We start from the raw sequence: 21,853 nt of genomic DNA, 5'->3' as shown, positions 1-21,853 counted from the left end.
CATGGAATTGGGATAGGATTCTTTCTCCTTGAGAAAGATGAATTAATGTTTGGGAATGCATTATGTTCTTGTGGCTTTTGCCCTGAGGTAAATTAGTCGATTCTGGGGCATCTGCCAGCTTTCTTGGCTCTGCAGATTCTGCCACATCTTTAGGAAATAAACTCTGGCCACTGCTCAGAGGATGTCTTTCAGCCAACAAGAAATACACGCAGGAGTTAACTCTTGGTTTAGAAAAGTGTGCGCATCTCTACAAATTGTAATGTGAAAAGGTGACACAAATTCAACAATGCTTGTTCAATCTCATTTTACTTTAATTATCTCAATTGCAATTAAACAGTATAATTGATATAAAATTATGGCTTAACATACAATTTTCCCTTTTCTACTTCAAATGAATCATGTATTAATGTCTCTAAAAGTGATTTTTAATATGCTGATTCTAAAAATTTTGCCTTTAGCGGTAAACATGAAGAATATCCACTGCACCTAGAATATTAAATTAATTATGTGCAATGATAGGAATATTTCAGAACTCTGATAGCAGAAAGAGCAGTTGCATAATTTCTTTGTGGTCCCCCCACCTTTCTTTGGAGTGATCAATGGATACAAAATAGAGCATTCTGTAAAAACATAAAACCAGACAGAAAATTTTGTCTGCTCAACTTGCTAGTGCATTTGGTGTATTTTTAATCAAGATTTTTTTGGCAATAATAAGAGAACCACATAAACAAAACTCAAGTGGTTTGCTTATGTTAGTTAAACCCACAGACAAAAATACTGTCTTAAATTATCTCCATTGTGGGCATAGTATATTATAGTTTATGAAGGAAATAAAAGGCCTGTTGTGTCTGACTTCTACTTCCCCCTAAAACAGCAGAACAAACACTTGTGTTGTGTGCATTGTGACTAGAGCGTAAGGAGGAAAAACCACTGGGAGTAGAAACAGTTACGGTTTTCTGAGGAATTTTAGCACAAGAGATGGTTTTTGAAGTAAAATAATTCCCGCCACATTGCTTTTATACCTTCTGGTTGATAAGTTTTAAGTGTAGATACAACAACAATGGCCTGGTTCAGATGTAATCCTAAACTATAGTTTAGTGCTACTTGGACACGTCTAAGTGAACCATGAGCTCACCAGCATCCCTCCCCTCCTTCTTCCTCCTATGCCAGAGAAGAAAAGCAAAACAGAACATAAGAACAGCCCTGCTGGATCAGGCCCAAGGCCTATCTAGTCAGCATCCTGTTTCACGCAGTGGCCCACCAAATGCCTCTGGGAAGCCCAAAGGCAAGAGGCATGTGCATGCCCTCTCTCCTGCAACTGGTATTGAGAGGCATCATGCCTCTGAAGCTGCACCATAGATTTGTATAAGGGCATTATAATATTAGCATGTTGATGCTTTAAAGAAATGCTATTTAAAAATGCTTTAAAACAAACAAACCCCCAGCTCCCTGTGATGTATGAACTTGAGGAACTGCCAGAATATCAAACCAGGAGCAAAGTGTGACTTGATATGTTGGCTTCTTCTAATCATAGTTACTGAACAAACCACAGCTCACTTTAGTATGTAACAGGGAGCTGTGGTTTGTTCTTAAAATGAAGGAGGGTCTTGTTAACATCATTAATGCTTCTCTGAGGGAGGGCAGGATGCCTCCTTGTCTCAAGGAGGCAATTATAAGACCAGTTTTGAAGAGGCCTGCATTGGATCCCTCAGGATTAGGCAATTATAGGCCTGTCTCCAACATCCCAAGGCTGGGCAAGGTGACTGAGAGGGTGGTGGGGACTAAGCTCCAAGCTGTCTTAAGTCCAGATAATCTGTTTTCTCCATTTCAAACTGGCTTTCGGGCAGGCTATGGGGTTGAGACGGTGTTGGTCAGCCTGTTGGATGATCTCCAATTAGGAATCGACAGAGGGAGTGTGACTCTGTCGATCCTTTTGGATCTCTTGGTGGCTTTTGATACCATCAACTATGTTATCCTTCTGGGGTGCCTGTAGGAGTTGGGAGTGGGAGGAACAGCTTTGAAGTGGTTCCGCTCCTACCTCTCGGGTAGGTTCCAGATGGTGTCACTTGGAGACTGTTGCTCTTCAGAAACAAGAGCTCTGGTATGGAGTCCCACAAGGCTCCAATGCTTTTTAACATCTACATGAAACCACTGGGAGAGATCATCAGAGGATTTGGTGCAGGGTGTTATCAATATGCTGATGACACCCAAATCTATTTCTCCATCTCAACTTCATCAGGAAATGGCCTGACTTCTGCAAATGCTTGCCTGCCTGGAGGCGGTAACGGGCTGGATGAGAAAAAACAAACTGAAGCTGAATCCAAGCAAGATAGAGGTACTCATTATGGGAGGTCAAGACTAGGGAGTAGTTTAGATCTGCCTGTTCTGGTTGGAGTTGCACTCCTCCGGAAAGAGCAGGTATGTGGTGTGGGAGTACTTCTGGACCCAAGCCTCACCCTGATTTTCTCAGGTTGAGGCAGTGGCCAGGAGTGCTTTCTATCAGCTTCAGCTGATTCAGCTACGTCCATTTCTGGAGATAAATGACTTTAAAACAGTGGTGCATAGGCTGGTAACATCCAGATTTGACTACTACAATGCACTCTATGTTGGGTTGCCTTTGTACGTATTTCAGCATCTGGAGTTAGTACAGAATGCAGAAGCCAGGTTGGTCTCCGGGTTGCCCGGAGAGATCATATTACACCCATTTTAGAAGAGCTACACTGGCTGCCAATAAATTTCCAGGTGAAATACAGTGCTGGTCTTTACCTATAAAGCCCTAAACGGCTTGCTTCCAAGGTATTTAAGAGAATGACTTCTTCATCAACCCTGCTGCCTATTACGATCATCTGAGGAGGTCCAGTTGTGGTTGCCACTGGCTCGTTTGGTGGCGACTCGAAACCAGGCCTTTTCTAGAGTTGCCCCAGGACTCTGGAACACATTTCCTAATGAAATCAGAGTTTCCCTTTCTCTGAATGTTTTTAAGAAGGACCTGAAAACATACCTGTTTAGTCAGGCTTTTAGCCCTGCAGAGGTGACAGAATGCTCCCTACCCTGATGGCAGCATGTTCCCTTTCCCAGTGGTGCTGGTGGCGGCCTTCCCCGCCAGAGACAGCATGCAGTCCCAAAGAGGAGCAAGATGGCCATGGCAGGAATGTGCATGGAACCATTCGGCGCTTCATTCTAGGAGTGCCGAACCGGTTCCGTCAACTGGCGTTCGAGCCAGTTCAGAGGGCGGTGGGGTTCTTTAAGGGGCCTGGGAGGCGCTGCCTACCTGCCGGCCCCCACCCCTTTTCCTCCACCAGTGCTCTTGCAAAAAGCGGGCGTGTGGGGCTGCAGCAGGCCTCACTGCAGCCTCGGTCAGCATCGGCACAGAAGTGGCCAACACGCAGGCGCACAGCATGCACCGTCCACTTCTATGCTGACTCTAACTGGGGCTGCAGGGAGGCCATGCTGCAACCTCAAGTGCCCACATTTTGTGAGAGCGCCGGCAGAGGGAAAACAGCGGGGTGGGGCTGGCAGGTAGGCAGCGTCTCTCTTGTCCCTTTGCTCTCCCGGGAGTGCATGGAACCAGTTTCATTCACATTCCTAGGCCCTGGAAGCAGGAGGGCACAAGTTGTCGGGACCCATGTGCCTATTATAGCTCTGCCTCTGTAAAGCAGGGGCTTTGGGGGGTGGGTTAGGGGGAGGAAGCCATCTAGAAAGCTAAATAAAATAAGTAAGTCACATTGTTGCGATGTTAGCATGTCATAAATGAATGCACAAAGTGCGCAGATATGAACTCTGTTTGACCTTCTTTGTCCCTGGGCCATGTTGTATCATTTCTCATTGTAATTTCTTGACAAAACCTTGGCCATGGACACACAAGAATACTCACTCGTAGGTAAGAAATGGAACATCACTCTTTCCTTCCTTATTTGTGACAATGTCCCTTTTGACACCACTTGTTCTTCCACAGTTATCTTTGGCCAGAAGATCAAAAACTTCATTATTATACACTTCTACAACAGAAACCTCAACCCAATGATTTCCTAGTGGCTTTTCTGAAATAAGCCTGAAAAGAGAGGAAGGACAAGAAAAATACCACCTTAAAAGGCTGAAACAAAATCCTAAATAAACTACTTAGGAACCAGGAGAGTATTAAGGCCTGATTGAAGAGCTTATCAAAATACCCAAAATCCATAGCAATGATTATTACACCACTTTTCTGAGAAACCTGGACTCAGTGAATACCAGACCCAACCTCTATTATTGTGGCTTTGATACACTGCTGCAGTTCTGTTGACTATATATTTCAGGTTCGCAGTCCACATGAATAAATTCTCTATTCTCAGCTAAGTAAAATCTGAAAAGAAAAAAAGCTTGTTGAGGAAGGCAGCTAGATATGAAAGGGTTTCAACTTTGAACATTTAAAAACATAGCACAGAGATCCCCCAATAGTGGACCAGGCTCCATTAGCAAGCTGCTGGTAGCTCACCAGCTCCTGTAGAAAGTCAGGCAAGTAAAGCTTTGGGAAATCACGTTGTTGATGTCACCTCTCATCCCTCATGGTTTTTGCAATGACCAGCAAGTTTACATGTATAACTGCCAGTCTGTGCACAATAGATACCAATATATATGCCTTGTAGCTATGCAGTTTGCACCCAAGAGTGTATTCTGATCTTTAGTACTAGCACAGACAATACCTTGTGCCCTTTTCAGAATAGAATACATCTTAAAAACATATTGCAACCTATTTCTGCACCTATTTACTTGTCCTCAGTGACAGAAGTCCCTGTTCCACTTTCACTCCCCCAACTTTGCTTGCAGGGACATAGCAAAGTTGTAGTGGGCCCTGGGACAAAAAGTGAAGATGAGCCTCTGCCCAGGGAGAGGCAGAGTGAAGTGCAAGCTGTTTCTCAGCTGTCAGGCCCCCCTCTCCCTCAGGAACATTTGTCCCCCTGCCCACCAACCCTGCTCAGTTATAGTTCCACCCTGCTTGTTTCAGTCCCACAGGATCTGAAACAGCATCTGAAGGGGCACAGAGCTGGCTGTGGGCACATCTAGCACATTTTTTTAAAAAAAGTCTCCTCCCAATTCAAAAAGCAGGCTCATGAGTGTAAAAGGAGAAAACACATATGGATAGTGAATGTACAAAGCATTGATTGAGAACCACAATAACGGAGGAGAGAAAATGCTAAACATGGGCTTCTGCAAAAATACAGTCTGAACGGGAAATAATTCTATACAGTGAACAGAGCAACATTTTGCTGTCAACTGAAGTGAGCTATGCATATTGGTAACTAGATTAAAGTGTTCACATTGGCATTTTCTGAAAAATGTCAATATTTTGGCCTTAAAATATTTTACAAATATTAAAAGTTCCACCCATCTGATTCTTCCTTTCCATGATTGTATTCAGGGCTTTGTTTATTCCAAGTGTCCTGCACACCACTGACTCCTTCAGATGGATTGCAGCTAACCGGGAGATCACAGATGAAGTCAAAATGCTGTTGTTGAGACCCTTAAAATTTTTTGGAAACCCCAAAACAGCAAATACCAGACATTTTCCAGCTGCCTTTCTCTCCCATATTGGAAAAAAGAATGCCTTCATCTTTTATTTAAACAGCAGCAGTTTATGCAAGATGTCATCTATTCAAAACGGCAGCAAGCTTTTTAGAAGAGCATTAATAATCAAATATAAGTTATTACTCTGAAGTGCTCTATGCAAGGCTGCCCTTGAAGACCGTTTGGAAGCTACAATTGGTTCAGAATGTGGCAGCCGGGGTGGTTTTGGGAGCAAGTCACAGAGAATACATGCACTTCACTCATTTTATCTTTGATTCCAGGCTATACAGAAGAAGCTGGTTTGTGCCTTGAGAGCTCTTTATGGTCTAGGGCTAGATACTTGAAGGAATACCTCCTCCCAGTTGCACCTCCTTGTTCTCGGAGATCCAACACTGAGCATGTAATGATAGAACCAGTGGCCATGAAGACTGTAGCCACAGCAGAATGGACTTTTTCTGTGATTTCCCCCCTAAGCTGTAGAAGAGATTGCCATCTGAAAGGCAACAGATTGGGAAACTTGCCCCTTTTAGAAGGGCTGTAAGGGCTTTTTCATTTTAGACATGCTTTCCAATATGCTTTGATTTTATTGGCTACTGTTGCCCCCCCCCCATTTCTCCTCACCTTGACTGTTTTATTATATTGTAATTGTAAATGCTGTTCCCCAGTCTGAGTATCTTTGAATTGAAAGGTGGGTAATAAATCTTCTAAAATACATTAAACAAACAAATATTGTCATTCACAGAGTCATCAATACCTGAATAATTCTTCAGTGGCTCTAGGAATAATTCCTAATTCTGTTTCATCTCCCATGAGTAAAGCAGAATTATCTCCAGGTTGTGGTCCCAACATTGTATATGTCTTCCCACTCCCAGTCTGGCCATAGGCCATAATGCATACGTTGTACCTGCAAGTAAAAAAGAGTGGTGATGCTTAAAGCAAATAGATACCATTGATCAAAACTAGGTCTTGGTAAGTCTGTTTCTAACAATTCAACACAATGTAACACAAAGGTTGCCCCCTTGTTACCACACTTGTTCAAACCCATGCATCCTACATATGTGTACACATATACTTTGAAGCTAAATTGGGAAAGGGTGAGATTACTCAGAACCAACTTCACAAGCCTGAACAACATACAGATCCCAGGCCAGACAGTGTCATGACAGGTTGGGGCACCCCAGAGGGGCAAGGAGGGAAAAGGCACTGATGCACATACCAACTTCCCAAGGGATGTTGGGGAGGGCAATTGAAGAGCAAAGACTTAACCGCGTGAGCTCATTTGAGGGGACAAGTGGGAAGACTTGGGATAGTAGAGAGAGCAACTCAGGGTGCAGGCTCAGCCAGGAGAGGGGAAGTTTAGGCAGTGGTTGAGTGCATTAATGGAGTACCCAGCCAGGTGATTTGAGGCCTGTAGAAGGGCAGAGTTTTCTCTCATACATACAAGTCTCCAGAGTCCATTTATAAGTCTGAGTTTTTCTGCTTCAAATGGAGGCTTGTTCCCTTCACGGCACCAACTGCTCAGTCTCATTCTGGGTAAATGCTAAATGCAGTGGGGATTGTCTTGTAACATCCTATTCCAAAATACTGCAGTATGCTTAGTCTCCCTTAAGTTTTTTCCAGGCAATTCTACTAAGGAGTGGATTGAAGCAGTCAAATGTATCAACAGTTGGGGTGAATGGACAAAATCCCCACTTCCTTCCTTTCTATGCAAAAACAGGAAGGGGCGCTGCAAAAGGTGATCTCTGTATCAAGCAACTATTTTCTAACAAATTGTTCCTATAAAGAAACATCAGCTGACCAGCAATTTGCCCAAAAGATGGTACAAGGGGAAAGGAGGAAGGAAAGAAAGTTAAAAAGCCAGATTCTCCCCTGCTAACTGAGCAAAAATGCACCTTTTGAAAGTGGTGATACTCTTTATTTAGCATGGGAAGAGCCACTGGCCCTATCCATCTCCAGCACAGCATTCTTCCAGCGGCTGTTGCTATCATGTTTCTTTTTTAGATTGCAAGCCCTTTGGGAACAGGGAGCCATTTTATCTGTCTATCTATGTAAACCACTTTGGGAACTTTTGTCAAAAAGTGGTATATAAATATCCATCGTATTCATATTACTGCTAAAGTGTGATGTTTATTTTCTTCCCTCCCTGGAGTTCATGCTTTGCTTCCGATAGTTGGGATGGAGGCCAGTCGTAGGGTCCAATCCAACAGGCACACACTTGTGAGATCCTGTGTAAGGATTCTTGCAGTTTGTGGACAGGGTCAGCTGAAATTTATTAGTGGCTCCATGGAAGTGATCATTTTGGAGGTCTCTAAGAGAACAGAGAAGGATTGATCATCCTCTGTATTCTCAGGAACCACACCACACTCCAGACATATACTGGCAGCTGGCAGTATAGTTGCTTCACAGCCTGACTCCTTCATGGATGATCAGACTCTGTAAAATAACCAGCAATGCCTAATAGTCAAAGTTTCACAGTTATCAAGCACATACATTCAAGTATTACATTACATTGAATACTTTACATTAAATGAATATGAATACTACAAATATTGATATACCGCTTTTCAACAAAAGTTCCCAAAGCAGTTTACATAGATAAATAAATAAAATGGCTTCCCTATCCCCAAAGAGCTCACAATCTAACAAAAATATGCAAACAGAGATGCAATAAAAACTGTTCAGTCTCTCACAAAACTTCTTTAAAATGGGTTTCTTCTCCTAAAAATGAACTTTTAAAGGAAGATGTAATGAGCAAAAGCTTTATTGCACCTGAATTAGTTTGATGAGGTTTCCAGGGTGCCGTGAAGCTAAAATTGCTTTGCAGACCAGATCTAGCCTACAGGACTCAAGCAGACCTTCCTTGCCCAAGAATATGATCTCCCCTTCTGTGCATTATAGATACATATTAAACTCAGATTGCAAAGCTCATTTGAGCATTTAATTTAGATGTGTGTATCTGCTTCTTTAGATAACAGCTGGAATTGTTCCAGAAAGCCCCTTGAAAGAGAGTTAAAGAGAACAATCATGCAGTTTATAAAGAAATGAAGTGCATGGCTATTAGGATAATCTTACTGCTAGCCAGCTATTCTTTTGCCAGGCAAACTACTGGTTAATAGGCCTTAATCATCAGTTTATTCTTTAATTCATACAGGAGCTAATGCTTAGAAGATGATGTCTTGATACAGTGTTTTGAATGGAAGAGCCATTGGAACTATGGAAGATGACACATCACATCCCCTTTATATCACATAAAGTAGAAATATTACAGAAATGTCATAAGTTTCTTCCAAAAGTGATCAAACTGCAGAGGGCACAACAACTGACACTTCTCACTGCTTAGGGAAGTGAGCAGTACACAGCAATAGACAGCAGCAGGAGCAGAGACGCAGGAAGATCCAACCATAAGAAAGGAGCAAGAAGCTGTGCAAGGCAATTGTAAATCTAGACTCAATAGTCCCATTCAGACATTACACTATAAGTGTGTTCAGGTGTTCCATGTGCATGTATGTAAGTTCATTTTAAAAGGAAACCAGGGAACAGGTTCCTCAAATGGTATTGTATGTGTGTATAGATCTGTACATGTGTACACTGAACAGAGACACTACATGTGTTGAACATAGCATGTGAATAGGGCTTATTTCTGATATTTCAGTCCACACATATTCAAGCTCGTCTCTGCATCTAGGAGGCTAGACATTACTGGAGGGTGACGAGAAAGGAGCTGCCTGTTATTCTCCATTGTTTATTTGGACTAGCTAGTGAATCATTAATTGCCTGCCTCTGTATATGCTAGACAAAGGAGGGATCCAAAATTTAATCTAAAATGTAATTGAATCTAAATCTAAAATGTGATAGGAGTGGACCCACCACATATAATTCAAGCATACTTAATGGGTTGAGCAGCAGGTGGCTTTTGATATATGAACACATATGGCTTCTGGCCTGCATAATGTTCATAATGCAATTTACCAACATTACAGATCAGTTTAGTAGGTCATACTACAGTAAAAATGGGCTGGTAAGTTCCAAGGATAAAAGATTATGTCTGTTCCACATTTTACAGAAGGAAGGTTGATCAAAAACATGGATGGTAGAATTCATCTTTTCCAGACTTTCAGTCTGCTTTTCTTTAAATGATGCATCTTGCAAGGCATTGAGTACTTTTGTTTTTAATAACAGAACACTTCCTGAAGGTCTGTGAGAAAAGCCATGTTACAGAGCAGATATTTTGAACAGAAGCTGGCTTAAGGGAGAAGATGCTTTCCCAATCTGTGCAAACAAATTGCACTGGGGAGATGGCAGGAAACCTGGCTACTTATGTGGGGAACTGGGTAATAGGAGCCTTAGAAGAAGAGTGACCACCTCCCTAATCCGTTTCCTGGACATAGTGCTTTTAAGAAGCAACAAAGGAAAGATGTTGTACCACCATATTAATTCCTACTGATGGGGCACTAGATTTGCTATAGTAAGAGGTGCACTAACCCCCGGACCTTGGGGACCCGGTTCTGTTCTCCAAGGTCCGGGGGGCCTCGGCAGCCACCGCACGCCCGCCTCACCAAACCTCTGGTTGGTTGGTTGTTTACTCCCCTCCTTACCTCGGCCAAGGGGTGCCTGCGGAGGGCAGCGGTCCTTATCCCTTCTCCCCACCTCCCCTGGCAGCGTAGAGACTGGAGGGATGCTGGCCACATCCGTTTGGGCCAGTGTCTTTAACAAAGTGCGAGGTGTGCCTGTGCAGTTTAGAGCAGACTTGTGACGATCTCTAAACTGTGCTGGCACGCCTTGCACTTTGTTAAAGACACTGGCCCGAAAGGATGTGACCAGCATCCCTCCGGTCTCTCTGCTACCAGGGGAGTGGGGGAGAAGGGAGGAGAACTGCTCTGTTCCCCCCTGAAGGCACCCCTTGACCACGGTAAGAGGGGAGGGAAGTTAAAAAAACCACAAAACCAGAGGTTTAATAGGACGGCCAAAGGAGGTTTCAGGGGCCTTCATGTGGGGGGGCCTTACGGCTGGGGGGTCTGGACAGTCCAGGAGCCCAAATCATTTTGGTGTGCCCCTGGCTATAGTATTGCTCCTTCCCATGGGATGTTATGTGGTATTTATTTTATTATTTTATTTTATACATTTCTATACCATCCAAAACGCAAGTTCTCTGGGAGGTTTACAAAACAATAAAAACAGCCAATAATAGCAATAGCAATAGCACTTACATTTATATACCGCTTTATAGCCAGAGCTCTCTAAGCGGTTTACAATGATTTAGCATATTGCCCCCCAACATTCTGGGTACTCATTTTACCGACCTCGGAAGGATGGAAGGCTGAGTCAACCTTGAGCCCCTGGTCAGAATTGAACTTGTAACCTTCTGGTTACAGGGTGGCAGTTTTACCACTGCACCACCAGGGGCTCTAATAAAAGATTAAAACATTTCAACAATTAATATTAAAAAGTTAAAACTATTAAAACATAATTAAAACAGTATCTAATTAAAAGCCTGGGTGAACAAATGCGTTTTGACTGCCCTTTTAAAAGTTGTAAGAGATGAGGAGGCTCTTATTTTACAAGGAAGTGTGTTCCAAAGCCTCGGGGCAGAGAAATGGACGCAGCTGGCATATCAGCTGAAGCTGATAAAAGGCACCTTTGGCCGCTGCCTCAACCTGCGACACCAGGGAGAGTTTTGTGTCCAGAAGCACCCCCAAACTGCGTACCTGTTCCTTCTGGGGAAGTGTGAACCCATCCTGAACAGGCAGATCAAAATAATCTCCCGAGTTCCGACCCTGTACAATAAGTACTTCTGTCTTATCTGGATTCAGTCTCAGCTTGTTACCTCTCATCCAGCCCATCACTGCCTCCAGGCAAGCATTTAGGGAGGTTATGCGTTCTCCTGATTACATTGACATAGAGAAATAGATTTGGGTGTCATCAGCATACTGATAACACCCTGCACCAAATCTCCTGATGATCTCTCCCAGCAGTTGAAGATAGATGTTAAACAACATCGGAGACAATACGGAGCCCTGAGGGACACCATACCGAAGTTCCGTTTTTGAAGAACAACAGTCCCCGAGAGACACCATCTAGAATCTGCCCAAGCAAAGCAGTGCTTCCCACCCCCAACCCCATCAGACGCTCCAGAAAGATACTATGGTTGATAGTATCGAAAGCCGCCGAGAGGTCCAAAAGGATCAACAGAGTCACACTCCCTCTGTTGATAGCCAATTGGAGATCATCCATCAGGCTGACAAAGGCAGTCTCCACCCCATAGCCCACCCGAAAGTCGGTCTGAAATGGTTCTAGATAATCAGTTTCATCCAAGACTGCCTGGAGTTGGGAGGTCACCACCCTCTCAATCAATCAATCAATCAATCACCTTGCCCAGCCATGGAAGGTTGGAGACAAGCCAATAGTTGCTCAACTCTGAGGAATCCAGGGCATGCTTCTTCAGAAGTGGTCTAATAATTGCCTCCTTAAGACAAGGAGGCACCCTGTCCTCCCTCAGAGAAGCATTTATGATCTCTACCGGGCCTTTTAAAACAACCTCCCTGCCAGATCGTATCAGCCACATCGGGCAAGGGTCAAGAGAACAGGTAGTAGGCCACATCACTCCAAGCAGCTTGTCCACATCCTCACGAGTCACAAACTGAAACTGATCCAGCCTAACCACATAAGAGGAGTTGCTGGACACCTCTGATTCAGACACTGCAGTAATTGTGGGGTCTAAATCCAAGTCGGACCGAATAAGAGAGATTTTATCTACAAAGAAATCATTAAACACACCACAGTGGGTAATACTGCAGTGTGGCCAGAACCTAGGGGGTATACTCGTGAGTCAAATGGGCCATAACCCAAAATTTGGCTTTTAAAAAGCCAAATCTGGCAACAGAAGGTAATAGATGGTTCCAAATTCTGATTCAATGGAGGAGGGGCACTCCCTAGCCCTCTCACAACTCTGGACAACTCCGCCGGACATGAACTTGAGGGCGTAATACGGGCCGAAAAGAATAGCTTCTTTGCCACCCATATTGCCAGAGCATAGATCTTCAAATGTGCTCTATGTTGACTGGTTGATAAAAACTTTGGAATATGCAGAGATGGCAAAACTTACAACATTGATAAGAGATCAAAACCTAGAACGTTTCAAGGAAGACTGGAGACCATTTTTGTTGTATTTAAAAAATTATTTTCCTACTATTGATCTTACAGCAGGATTTGAAATTTGAAATGCAGGTTGGGTAGATTAATGGTTCTTTTTTATGCTAAAGGTTTAAATTTGTGTTTTTTATTAAAATTATAATAAGGGTAAACTTTATAATTGTTGTTTCACGAAGGGAGGTGCGCGGGAAGTCCATTTGTGTTTATTATGATTGTTAATGGTTACTATTGTTAAAAATTAATAAAAATTGAATTTGGAAAAAAACCACAAATGTGCTCTATGTTGTAATCTGTCAGATTCGAGTCGAGTATTTCTCCACTTGAGCTCCAGTCGTCTACCTCGCTGCTTCAGCCCCCATAGTTCTTCCGTATACCAAGGGACCAATTTTGAAGCTGGTCGGAGAGAACGCTTAGGTGCGATCATGTCTACTGCCCTGGTTAGCTTGCTGTTCCAGTTCTCCACCAGGGCATCAACAGGATCACTGGCAGAGCCAACACTAAATCCCTCCAAGGCTTCTTTTAACCCTATTGGATCTAATAACCTTCTCGGATGGACCATTCTAATGGGTCCCTCGCCCCTGCAAACGTGGGCTCTTACTGTGAGTCCAACCTTAACCAGATGGTGGTCCATCCATGACAATGGGAAAATCACAAGAGTCTCCATCCACGGAACACCACCCTGATCAGAGTGAAAGACCAGATCAAGTGTGTGACCTGCAATGTGTGTTGGTCTCGAGACCCTTTGGGATAGGCCCATAGTTGCCATGGCTGCTATGAACTCCTGAGCCGCCCCAGACAAATTAGTCCCATAGTAGACACTGAGGTTCCCCAGCACCACAAGCCTGGGAGACGCCAACGCCAAACCCGAGACTAGGTCTGTCAGCTCAGTTAGGGACTCCACTGGGCAGCGAGGCAATCAGTACACCAAGAGAAGTCCCAGTCTATCCTTGGTCCCCAAACTTAGGTATACACATTCAATATGGTTAGACACTTCCACAGGGATCCTGGTCGGGGAGAAGTTATTCTTATAGACCACAGCCATTCCACCTCCCCGCACCTGCTCCTCAACAGAGTACCCTTGAGGGAGAAGCTTGGACCAGACTGGGCCACCAGCCTCTCCCAACCAACTCTCTGTAATACATACCAGGTCTGCCCCTTCATCCAGAATCAGATCATGGACGGTTTCCAACTTATTCCGGACCTGGCATTACAGAGGATCAAGGTGATAGTCTGTGGGAGGTTGGCACTGCTCCCCAAGGTCAAGTTGCTGGCAGGGCAGCCGGAAGGGGAAACAGCTAATAGATTTCTGACTTCCCTTCCTTCAAATGGGATGTTATGTCATCCCATAGGTATGGGATGTTATGTCAGCAACCCCTGCTGGCAGAAATCTAGGGGAATTCTCAAAGTGGGGTCTTTCATACACATTAGTTCTAATATAGCATACCATAGTTCAGGAGACTAGGTAATCATCCTAGTTCTGTGGCAAGTATAATACCTTCACAGCAGGGTGTGTGTGTGTGTGTGTGTGTGTGTGCTTGCGCGAATGCATAAAATAGAGTTTACACATATATGTGTACATGCTTTTTAGAGAAACTGGCTCTTTTTCAGGTTCTTTTATTTAATTAAAAGTATTTGATCTCTCTTTCCAACTCACCCATCCAGCAGAGATGTCAGCAAAGGGGATACATCTGCAAACACTGTCGCTTGAGATTCAGCAGTACCGTAAACTCTGCGGGGGAGGGGAGGAAAATGATTCAGTCATTGAAGGAAAATGGTCTATGAATGTTCACAGCGAACAAAGAACAACAAAGAGTAGCATTACTCATTAAGTCTTTATGCAGTTTAACAATACTTATTTTCTTCCGGAGCACCCAGATCTAAGGAGTGGAATTACTCACGCCTACTCTGAAGCTGGCTTTTAGACATCAGGAAATTAAACAGAGGGATAGTTGAGCCCCAACTCTGTTCCAGTAGCAAGCAATTTAAAGTGTTATGGACACTGCCAAGCCCCTAGGCCCTGGTCAAATCTGAGCTATTTCTAGAGAGAGCCTAGGTTAAGATATGCGTTATTGGACCAAACTTGTTGGCAGAAGTGCCAGGAAGGAAAAAAGAAGCAGCTTTAGAGCTTTACATAGCTTTCCTTCAGGTTAAAATGGTCAGAGCACAATTTTTAAAAAATAGAAACCAAGAATACAAATGTCAGATTGGGTGGATTAGCTAGTACAACAAAAAACTGTGCCAAACTTGTTGTAAACTGCCCGGAGACCTGCATTTTGGTGGTATATAAATGTGTTTGTTAAATAAATAAATAAATACATACATACATACATGCTAATGGCCTGTGCAGATGAAACAGAAGGGATTCTTTAATATGGTTAAAAGATCAGGAGCAGGCCCAGCCCCTTGATGGAGAAAATCCCTCCCAGCCTTAACAGTGGCTGAGCATATTCAACACGGATATGGTAAACCAGTCATTTTAAAGCAGGATTTGTTTGTAGCCTTAACCTTGGTTTATGTTAATGCTGACTGCATCTAATGCTTAACTGTCATTAAGGCTGATGGGAGAAAGATAGGGGTGCTTTAGAAGGGAGAGGCTGGAGCAGACAATACACAGTCATATGGCCCAGTGTTGTAACCATGGATAAGAGATCCCCATAGTTATGACTGCATCAAACCTACTTCAAGGAAGGAGATAGAAGGGAATGTAGGCTGGTTTGGATAATACGTCTGACTCACCCCTCCACAGTGTAAGGAGCATGTATTACATCATCTCCTCCCCCAGTGTTGTGCTGCTGCTGTACAATCACATGGATGAGTGGACAGTCCAAGCCGTACCCTCAGTGTGCAATTTAAATTCTATTTTAAAGTAGTATTTAAATTGCGCAGTGAGGGGCTGGTTCGGACATTCTGACCCCTCCATACAATTATGTGGCATCCAATTATGTATCGTCCAAACCAGTCCTTAATTAAGGAGCAATTAGGCAGAGAAACGCAACTGAACAGTGAAGCAGGCATTATGTGGCCTAGAAACTATAACTCTTGTAGTCCTGCTGAGCACTATTTTGTTTTGAAGTGAAAAGATGTGCTCTGTCTACAAGCCAGTTTGAATGATACTTTGTCCGCCAGTCCAACTCCAAAAGATAAAGAGCTGTGTGCCATAAGCACATACATCCCCCTCCCCTCCCTGGATGCAGGTGCGCTGTGTCATCTCACTTCTTTATGTGCAGCCATTACTATTTGGGCTGTCTGAAATGGAGCAGTTTCGACAAACTGGCCCCACCATGCAATTAATGAATAGTGCCCCTGCACAGTGGGAGGAGGGGAAGGATATGCACATGTGTCTCTATCCTGTGGAGTTGGGCTGGGGGACAAACCAGCCAATTTACACTTAAAGAAATTTGTGTGCATGCCTTTCCTTTTACCCATCTCTTACACACCCCTGCACTTCCACATACCCTCTTTTGCTTCCATGTACTTCCAATACTGAAAAAAACCCTCTGCTCGTTTAAGTGTTTTCTGGATCAATTACAGTGCAAAACGCTGTTCATTCATGCCCCTCCCCCACCCACAGTTTTTGTTTCACTCTGTATATATAAGAACATCAGTCAGTCTCTAGCATCAGCGCTAACATCTGTGCTGTGGTGTCTACCCTCTTCAGAGAGTTTGGAAGGAGTTCTGAGGCTATGAAGAAATTCCTCAGAAGCCTGAGGTTAGGTCCGTAGCTATGACCCAGATTGGATGTTTGCGAGGTTCTAGGGGCTGTAGAAGGATCGGTGTGTCAGTGCTTGAAATAATGGATATGTTGCTTCTATTCTAATTTAGCTTTGTAGAATGAGAGCACCACTGATTTGAAATAAGCTTATCCTGCATAGCTTGCCTTTCATAAGGGCTTGCATGAACAATTTGTCCTACCTGGGGTGACTTTTTTTCACATTGCCTCACAAGGAGGAGCACATGAGAACCCACAAGGGTCCAGCATGCATCCAGATTATAGGCCAACAAAACTTCTGACTCTTGCTGAATTCAAATTGGCTGATCCTAAAGCATGTAGGATTCTTCCCATGAGCCACTTCCATGCAGATCTCACTATGAGGAAGGAATCTCATGATGAAACAAAAAGGTCATCTAATCCATCTTAGTATTACTGTAGGTTACAGCCTAAAGTGCTGAGAAAAAATGTTCTGCAATTGTCGATTTCTGCCAGTAATTTTGCGTGTTCAAATAATCAAGTGATAGAGGTGACTGGAATAACCCTAACCAACATAGCAGCTGTAGATACTAACTAGTGATTGCACACTATTTACTGGGGTGGGTTTTACTAAGCAAAATCATTGTTCTTTTCATCTTGTGAAAATGTCCCAGTTACCTTCTTAGACCATGAGAGGATATTATTTTTCCAAGAGATGATGTTTACGTGGCCATATACAACTTGCTGCATGAAGAATCTGTCTGAAGGCCATTTAGAAGGGACGTAAAAAAGCACATTAATTTCATGTTGTGCCAGTGAACATTCAAATTTGCTTTGCTTTGATTTCATTCTGTATCTGGTGCAACAATCTCAAGCGGTCTGTTCATGTAAAAATGACAGATGTCCCTCTGTCTATATCCACCTTGCAGCCACATGCTTATTTCAGTTTTGAAAACTATAAACCTAGTTTTTATTCTGTTGATTAATCCATTTTTTTAAAAAAGCATATGATGAAAAGCTGTTTCCTCCCACTAAAACAGATCGACTTATTTTGACTTATTAGTTTCATAGAAAGGCTATAAATATAAAACAAACATTTGGACTTGAACAAGAACCATATGCTCTCCTGTTTATAAGAAGCTGCTGCATAGGACACTGAAAACAGTCCAAATGTCCACATTATTTGAAGGAATGTACCATTTAATAGGGAAGACTCCAGGTTGGTGAGGCCCTGGGCAAAGTGTCCTAATGGGTTCCCTCCAATATTATTATTATTATTATTATTATTATTATTATTATTATTGATTTATTTAATTCGATTTCTACACCGCCCTTCCAAAAATGGCTCAGGGCAGTTTACACAGAGAAATAACAAATCAATAAGATGGACCCCTGTCCCCAAAGGGCTCACAATCTAAAAATAAACATAAGATAGACACCAGCAACAGCCACTGGAGTTACTGTGCTGGGGCTGGATAGGGCCAGTTACTCTCCTCTTCTAAATAAAGGGAATCACCACGTTAAAAGGTGCCTCTTTGCCAAGTTAGCAGGGAATATTGACTGCCTACCCCCCAGAGTGAGAAGGTCCCCGAGATTACGAGACCTGAAGACAACAGCAGTGATAGCAACAGTGAGAGGAGGAGTACAAAGCATGGAGTGAAATTAGGCTTGTGCCACCATTTATACTCCCCCTGATGCCTGACCCAGAAACCGTGTGTCATTCTGGAGCAGGGCTGCACTATTTCAGCCCTCCAGCAGCTTTTTGACTACAACTCCCATCATCTCTGACTATTAACCACTGTGGCTGGGGACAAGAGCAGTAATCCAACAACAGCTGGGGGCCAGAGCTGTATACCCCTACTCTGGAGCAATGCATTGTTTTGGGGCTGGACACTCAGAATTTAAACAGTGGTGGTGCTCTCCATTCCAGTATGCTCTCACCACTGCTGCCACCCATTCCCCTCCATTTCAAATCACTGCCGCATAAGGTAGCAAAAGCGGCAGTGGTGGCAGGAGGAGAAGACCATAGTGCAGCAGAAATAGGCTGGAGAGTATTGCCATTTTAATTCCTCCAGTGCTATGCCACAACAAAGCATTGATCTAGAGCGGGGCTGCACAACTTTGGCCCTCCAACTGTTGGATTACAGCTCTCATCATCCCTAGCCACAGTAGCCAATAGTCAAGGATTATGGGAGCTGTAGGCCAACATCTGCAAGAGGGCCGAAGTTGAGCAGCCCTCATCTAGAGGGACACTGTGAAGGGGCTGGGCACTGAAGGGATTAAAATGGTATACACTTTCCATCCTCCCAGCACGAAGCACTAGATAAAAACTTAAAGGGGCTGGCGGAGGGGGGGGGGTAGGGAAGAAAGTGGTGGACAGTCCTAGACATTTGTGGTGGACCTTTCTGGGGCAATGTGCCTTTAGCATTTGCCTAAGGCTGCCATGTGCTGACACTGGGCCTATATCTAACCATACACTGGCACGCTTCTGGAATGCTCTGTAAAGACAGATATTTATATTTTAAACGGGCAATGGCTAAATTATTTTAAGCATATATATTCCACCCTTCAACTGAAGGTAGTTCACCCTAAGGTTCCCAGGGCAGACATAATAAAAAAGTGAAAAAAATAAAACAGCAGTTAAAACCAACAACTAAAATGATTAAAAAGACCCAGGAGAATTAAAAGCAACCTGCACCTGGTGCTAACAAGATTGCAGTTTAGCCACCAAAAGAGTCTTTCTGGGGAAGAATGCTACAAGGTGGGTGCCACCATGAAGTTGGCCCTCATCCTGGTTGCTACCCACTTCACCTCAGATCATGGAAATATCCAGAGGAGAGTCTTTGAAGACAACCTCAGTGCACAGGCTTGAGGAAACTAGTTATCTCCTTCACATGAACTGGCAGCAGGGTGGGGCTCACACTCTTGACAGGAATAATATCAAGTCTGCTTAGGAAAATATGCAGTGATTTGCTCCTACATGACAGCAGGTTCTAGATTTAGAAAATTGCTAAAAATTGCCCCCCCCCCCAATAAAATGTATAGCGAACAGTAAAAAATTATTTGCTGGTAAAGGGGTATGACTAATAGGCAGTCTGAAGCCATTCTCCTCATAATTTCCAGATTTTATCGCTCAAACTCTTACAGTAATTCACCTGTCAAAGCAAATTCCACTGCCATTAATGTTTTGTAGTCTGCACCTTCATTTTGGTGTACAATATGTCCAGATATATTCAATACATTCAGAACTGCAGCAAATTTTCTGAAAGAAGCTACACCTGTGCTGAGGAATGATTTGGGAGAAACTGGCTTTCAAATTCTGCCCACATCTACTCTGTCACCCAATGTATGATAGATAATATAATAGGCTAGCCACTGTACCTTTTTCACTTCTACTGGTGTCAGTATGTTCAAGGATACATCCATGCTAGATCTTTCTTCTTTCAAACATTTGCTGACATGCAGAGTAGCATTCTGAGGATGCAGCAGGAGCTGTGCTCTTGCAGGGAGAGGCTGCTCTTAATGCAGCTAGAGGCTTCCTGAGCAGCAGAGAGCGTGCACAGGTGGAGCGATTTCCACTGATCTTCCTAGCCTCCAGAAGTGCTCTTTGCCTTGCAGCATATAAGCCTAAAAGCTGCACAACCCACAGGAGCATATTTGTGGAAGGCAAAGAGCACTTTTGGAGGCAGGGAGATCAACATAAATTGTTCCCCACCCCTGCATTCACACTCTACCGCTCAGGAAGCCTCTGGCTGCATTAAGAAGTCTTTCCTGTTGAGCCCTTGGAACACTGCTCTGGATGTCAACCACTGTTTTGAAAATCCACTATTGGTAGCTTGCTAACTAGTACAAAATGCTTCAAAAAGCCATTTTGGAAAAAAATACCGTGGTCCTGTATACACTCTCTCTCTCTCTCTCTCTCTCTTCTGGCAGGGTACCAAATAGGAGAGAAAGAGAGCCAGCATAGCGTAGTGGTTAGAGTGTTGGACTAGGACTGTGAAGACCTGAATTCAAATCCCCATTCAACCATGAAATTCACTGGGTGACTCTGGGCCAGTCATGTATCTCTCAGCCTAACCTACCTCACAGGGTTGTTGTGAGGATAAAAATAAGTATGTACTCAGAGGAGGAGTGGGATATAAATGTAACAAACAAACAAACAGGTGAATGAATAAATAAATAAAACCCACATGGTCAACCTCAACCACATGCTTATAGTATACACAACAGACTCTGTTGTGGTATGGGCTGACAATATGGAGTATCTGTGAAGGGGGCTTACTTCAAAGCATCATCTGAACACTTAATTAATGCTGGACATGACACCATTGTATGTTTTTTAAAAAATGCCTTCAATTATCAAAATCAGGAGAATGGTAGAAATAAATACAATAATCCATTTTCTCCTTGGATGGAGCACAGAATCCAATTCCTACCCCCACCCCATAATTTTATGTCTTGAAGAGCCACAAGGAAATTACCAATGTTGGAATCTTTGGAATGGTAAGAGACCAGTTACCAACTCCCACTTCAAATTCAGTTTTCAGAAACATTAGCAGAAGAAAGAGAGAGAGAGAGAGAGAGAGAGAGAGAGAGAGAGAGAGAGAGAGAGAGAGAGAGAGAGTCATAATGGCTCTCAAGACCACCCACCTTTCATACTGCAATGTCTTATTTATCAAAGCATGACCAGGACGGCTGCATTTTACAAAGATGGTTTCCTGATAGAAAAACAAGAGTGGTAACAATTAAAACATATATCATTAAAGTCTAAACAAAAAGAAAATGTAAGCTTAAAGGTTCACCACAAAGCAGACCTTGCAAGAACTTCCAAATTGCAAATGCCATCTTCCATCTTTAGTACACGGATCCTCAATGCCTCACTCTGGATGGGGTGGGGGATGTAAGTGAACTGACAATTTGGGATGCCACAGAGTTGTATGAGGCTGGTTCATACTCTCCTCTATAGCTCCACCAGAATTATAGATATCAGCTAGTGGAAGGAATGGTCAATGTGGCTGCATATTAATTTAGGTAGGAAATCCAAAATGGTACAATACCCATTATTCTGTTCTTCCTAATACAGGTGAAACTCGAAAAATTAGAATATCGTGCAAAAGTCCATTAATTTCAGTAATGCAAATTAAAAGGTGAAACTGATATATGAGACAGACGCATTACATGCAAAGCAAGATAAGTCAAGCCTTAATTTGTTATAATTGTGATGATCATGGCGTACAGCTCATGAAAACCCCAAATCCACAATCCCAGAAAATTAGAATATTACATGGAACCAAGAAGACAAGGATTGTAGAATAGAACAATATCGGGCCTCTGAAAAGTATGCAGTGTACTGTGCTTGATTGGCCAGCAAACTCGCCTGACCTGACCCCATAGAGAATCTATGGGGCATTGCCAAGAGAAGGATGAGAGACATGAGACCAAACAATGCAGAATTGCTGAAGGCCGCTAATG

At 43.3% G+C, this 21,853-nt stretch overlaps 1 protein-coding gene across 4 annotated transcripts in view; it reads right to left on the bottom strand.

Annotated features, from left to right (window-relative positions):
* Positions 1 to 21,853, bottom strand: part of KIF25 (kinesin family member 25) — a 71,854-nt gene that overhangs the window by 21,341 nt on the left and 28,660 nt on the right. For all 4 annotated transcript variants that reach the window (XM_053296835.1, XM_053296842.1, XM_053296827.1 and 1 more), the window contains 4 exons: positions 21,032 to 21,099; positions 14,348 to 14,422; positions 6,299 to 6,448; positions 3,875 to 4,051 (listed from right to left, as the gene is read on the bottom strand). In XM_053296835.1, coding sequence (XP_053152810.1) covers positions 3,875 to 4,051; positions 6,299 to 6,448; positions 14,348 to 14,422; positions 21,032 to 21,099 — 470 coding nt within the window. The remainder of the gene's footprint in view (positions 1 to 3,874; positions 4,052 to 6,298; positions 6,449 to 14,347; positions 14,423 to 21,031; positions 21,100 to 21,853) is intronic.

This window comes from Hemicordylus capensis, chromosome 1 (genome assembly GCF_027244095.1).
Source record: "Hemicordylus capensis ecotype Gifberg chromosome 1, rHemCap1.1.pri, whole genome shotgun sequence".
Taxonomy (NCBI): domain Eukaryota; kingdom Metazoa; phylum Chordata; class Lepidosauria; order Squamata; family Cordylidae; genus Hemicordylus; species Hemicordylus capensis.
The sequence above is the reverse complement of the archived record's forward strand: the minus strand, read 5'-3'. Positions and strand labels throughout refer to the sequence as shown.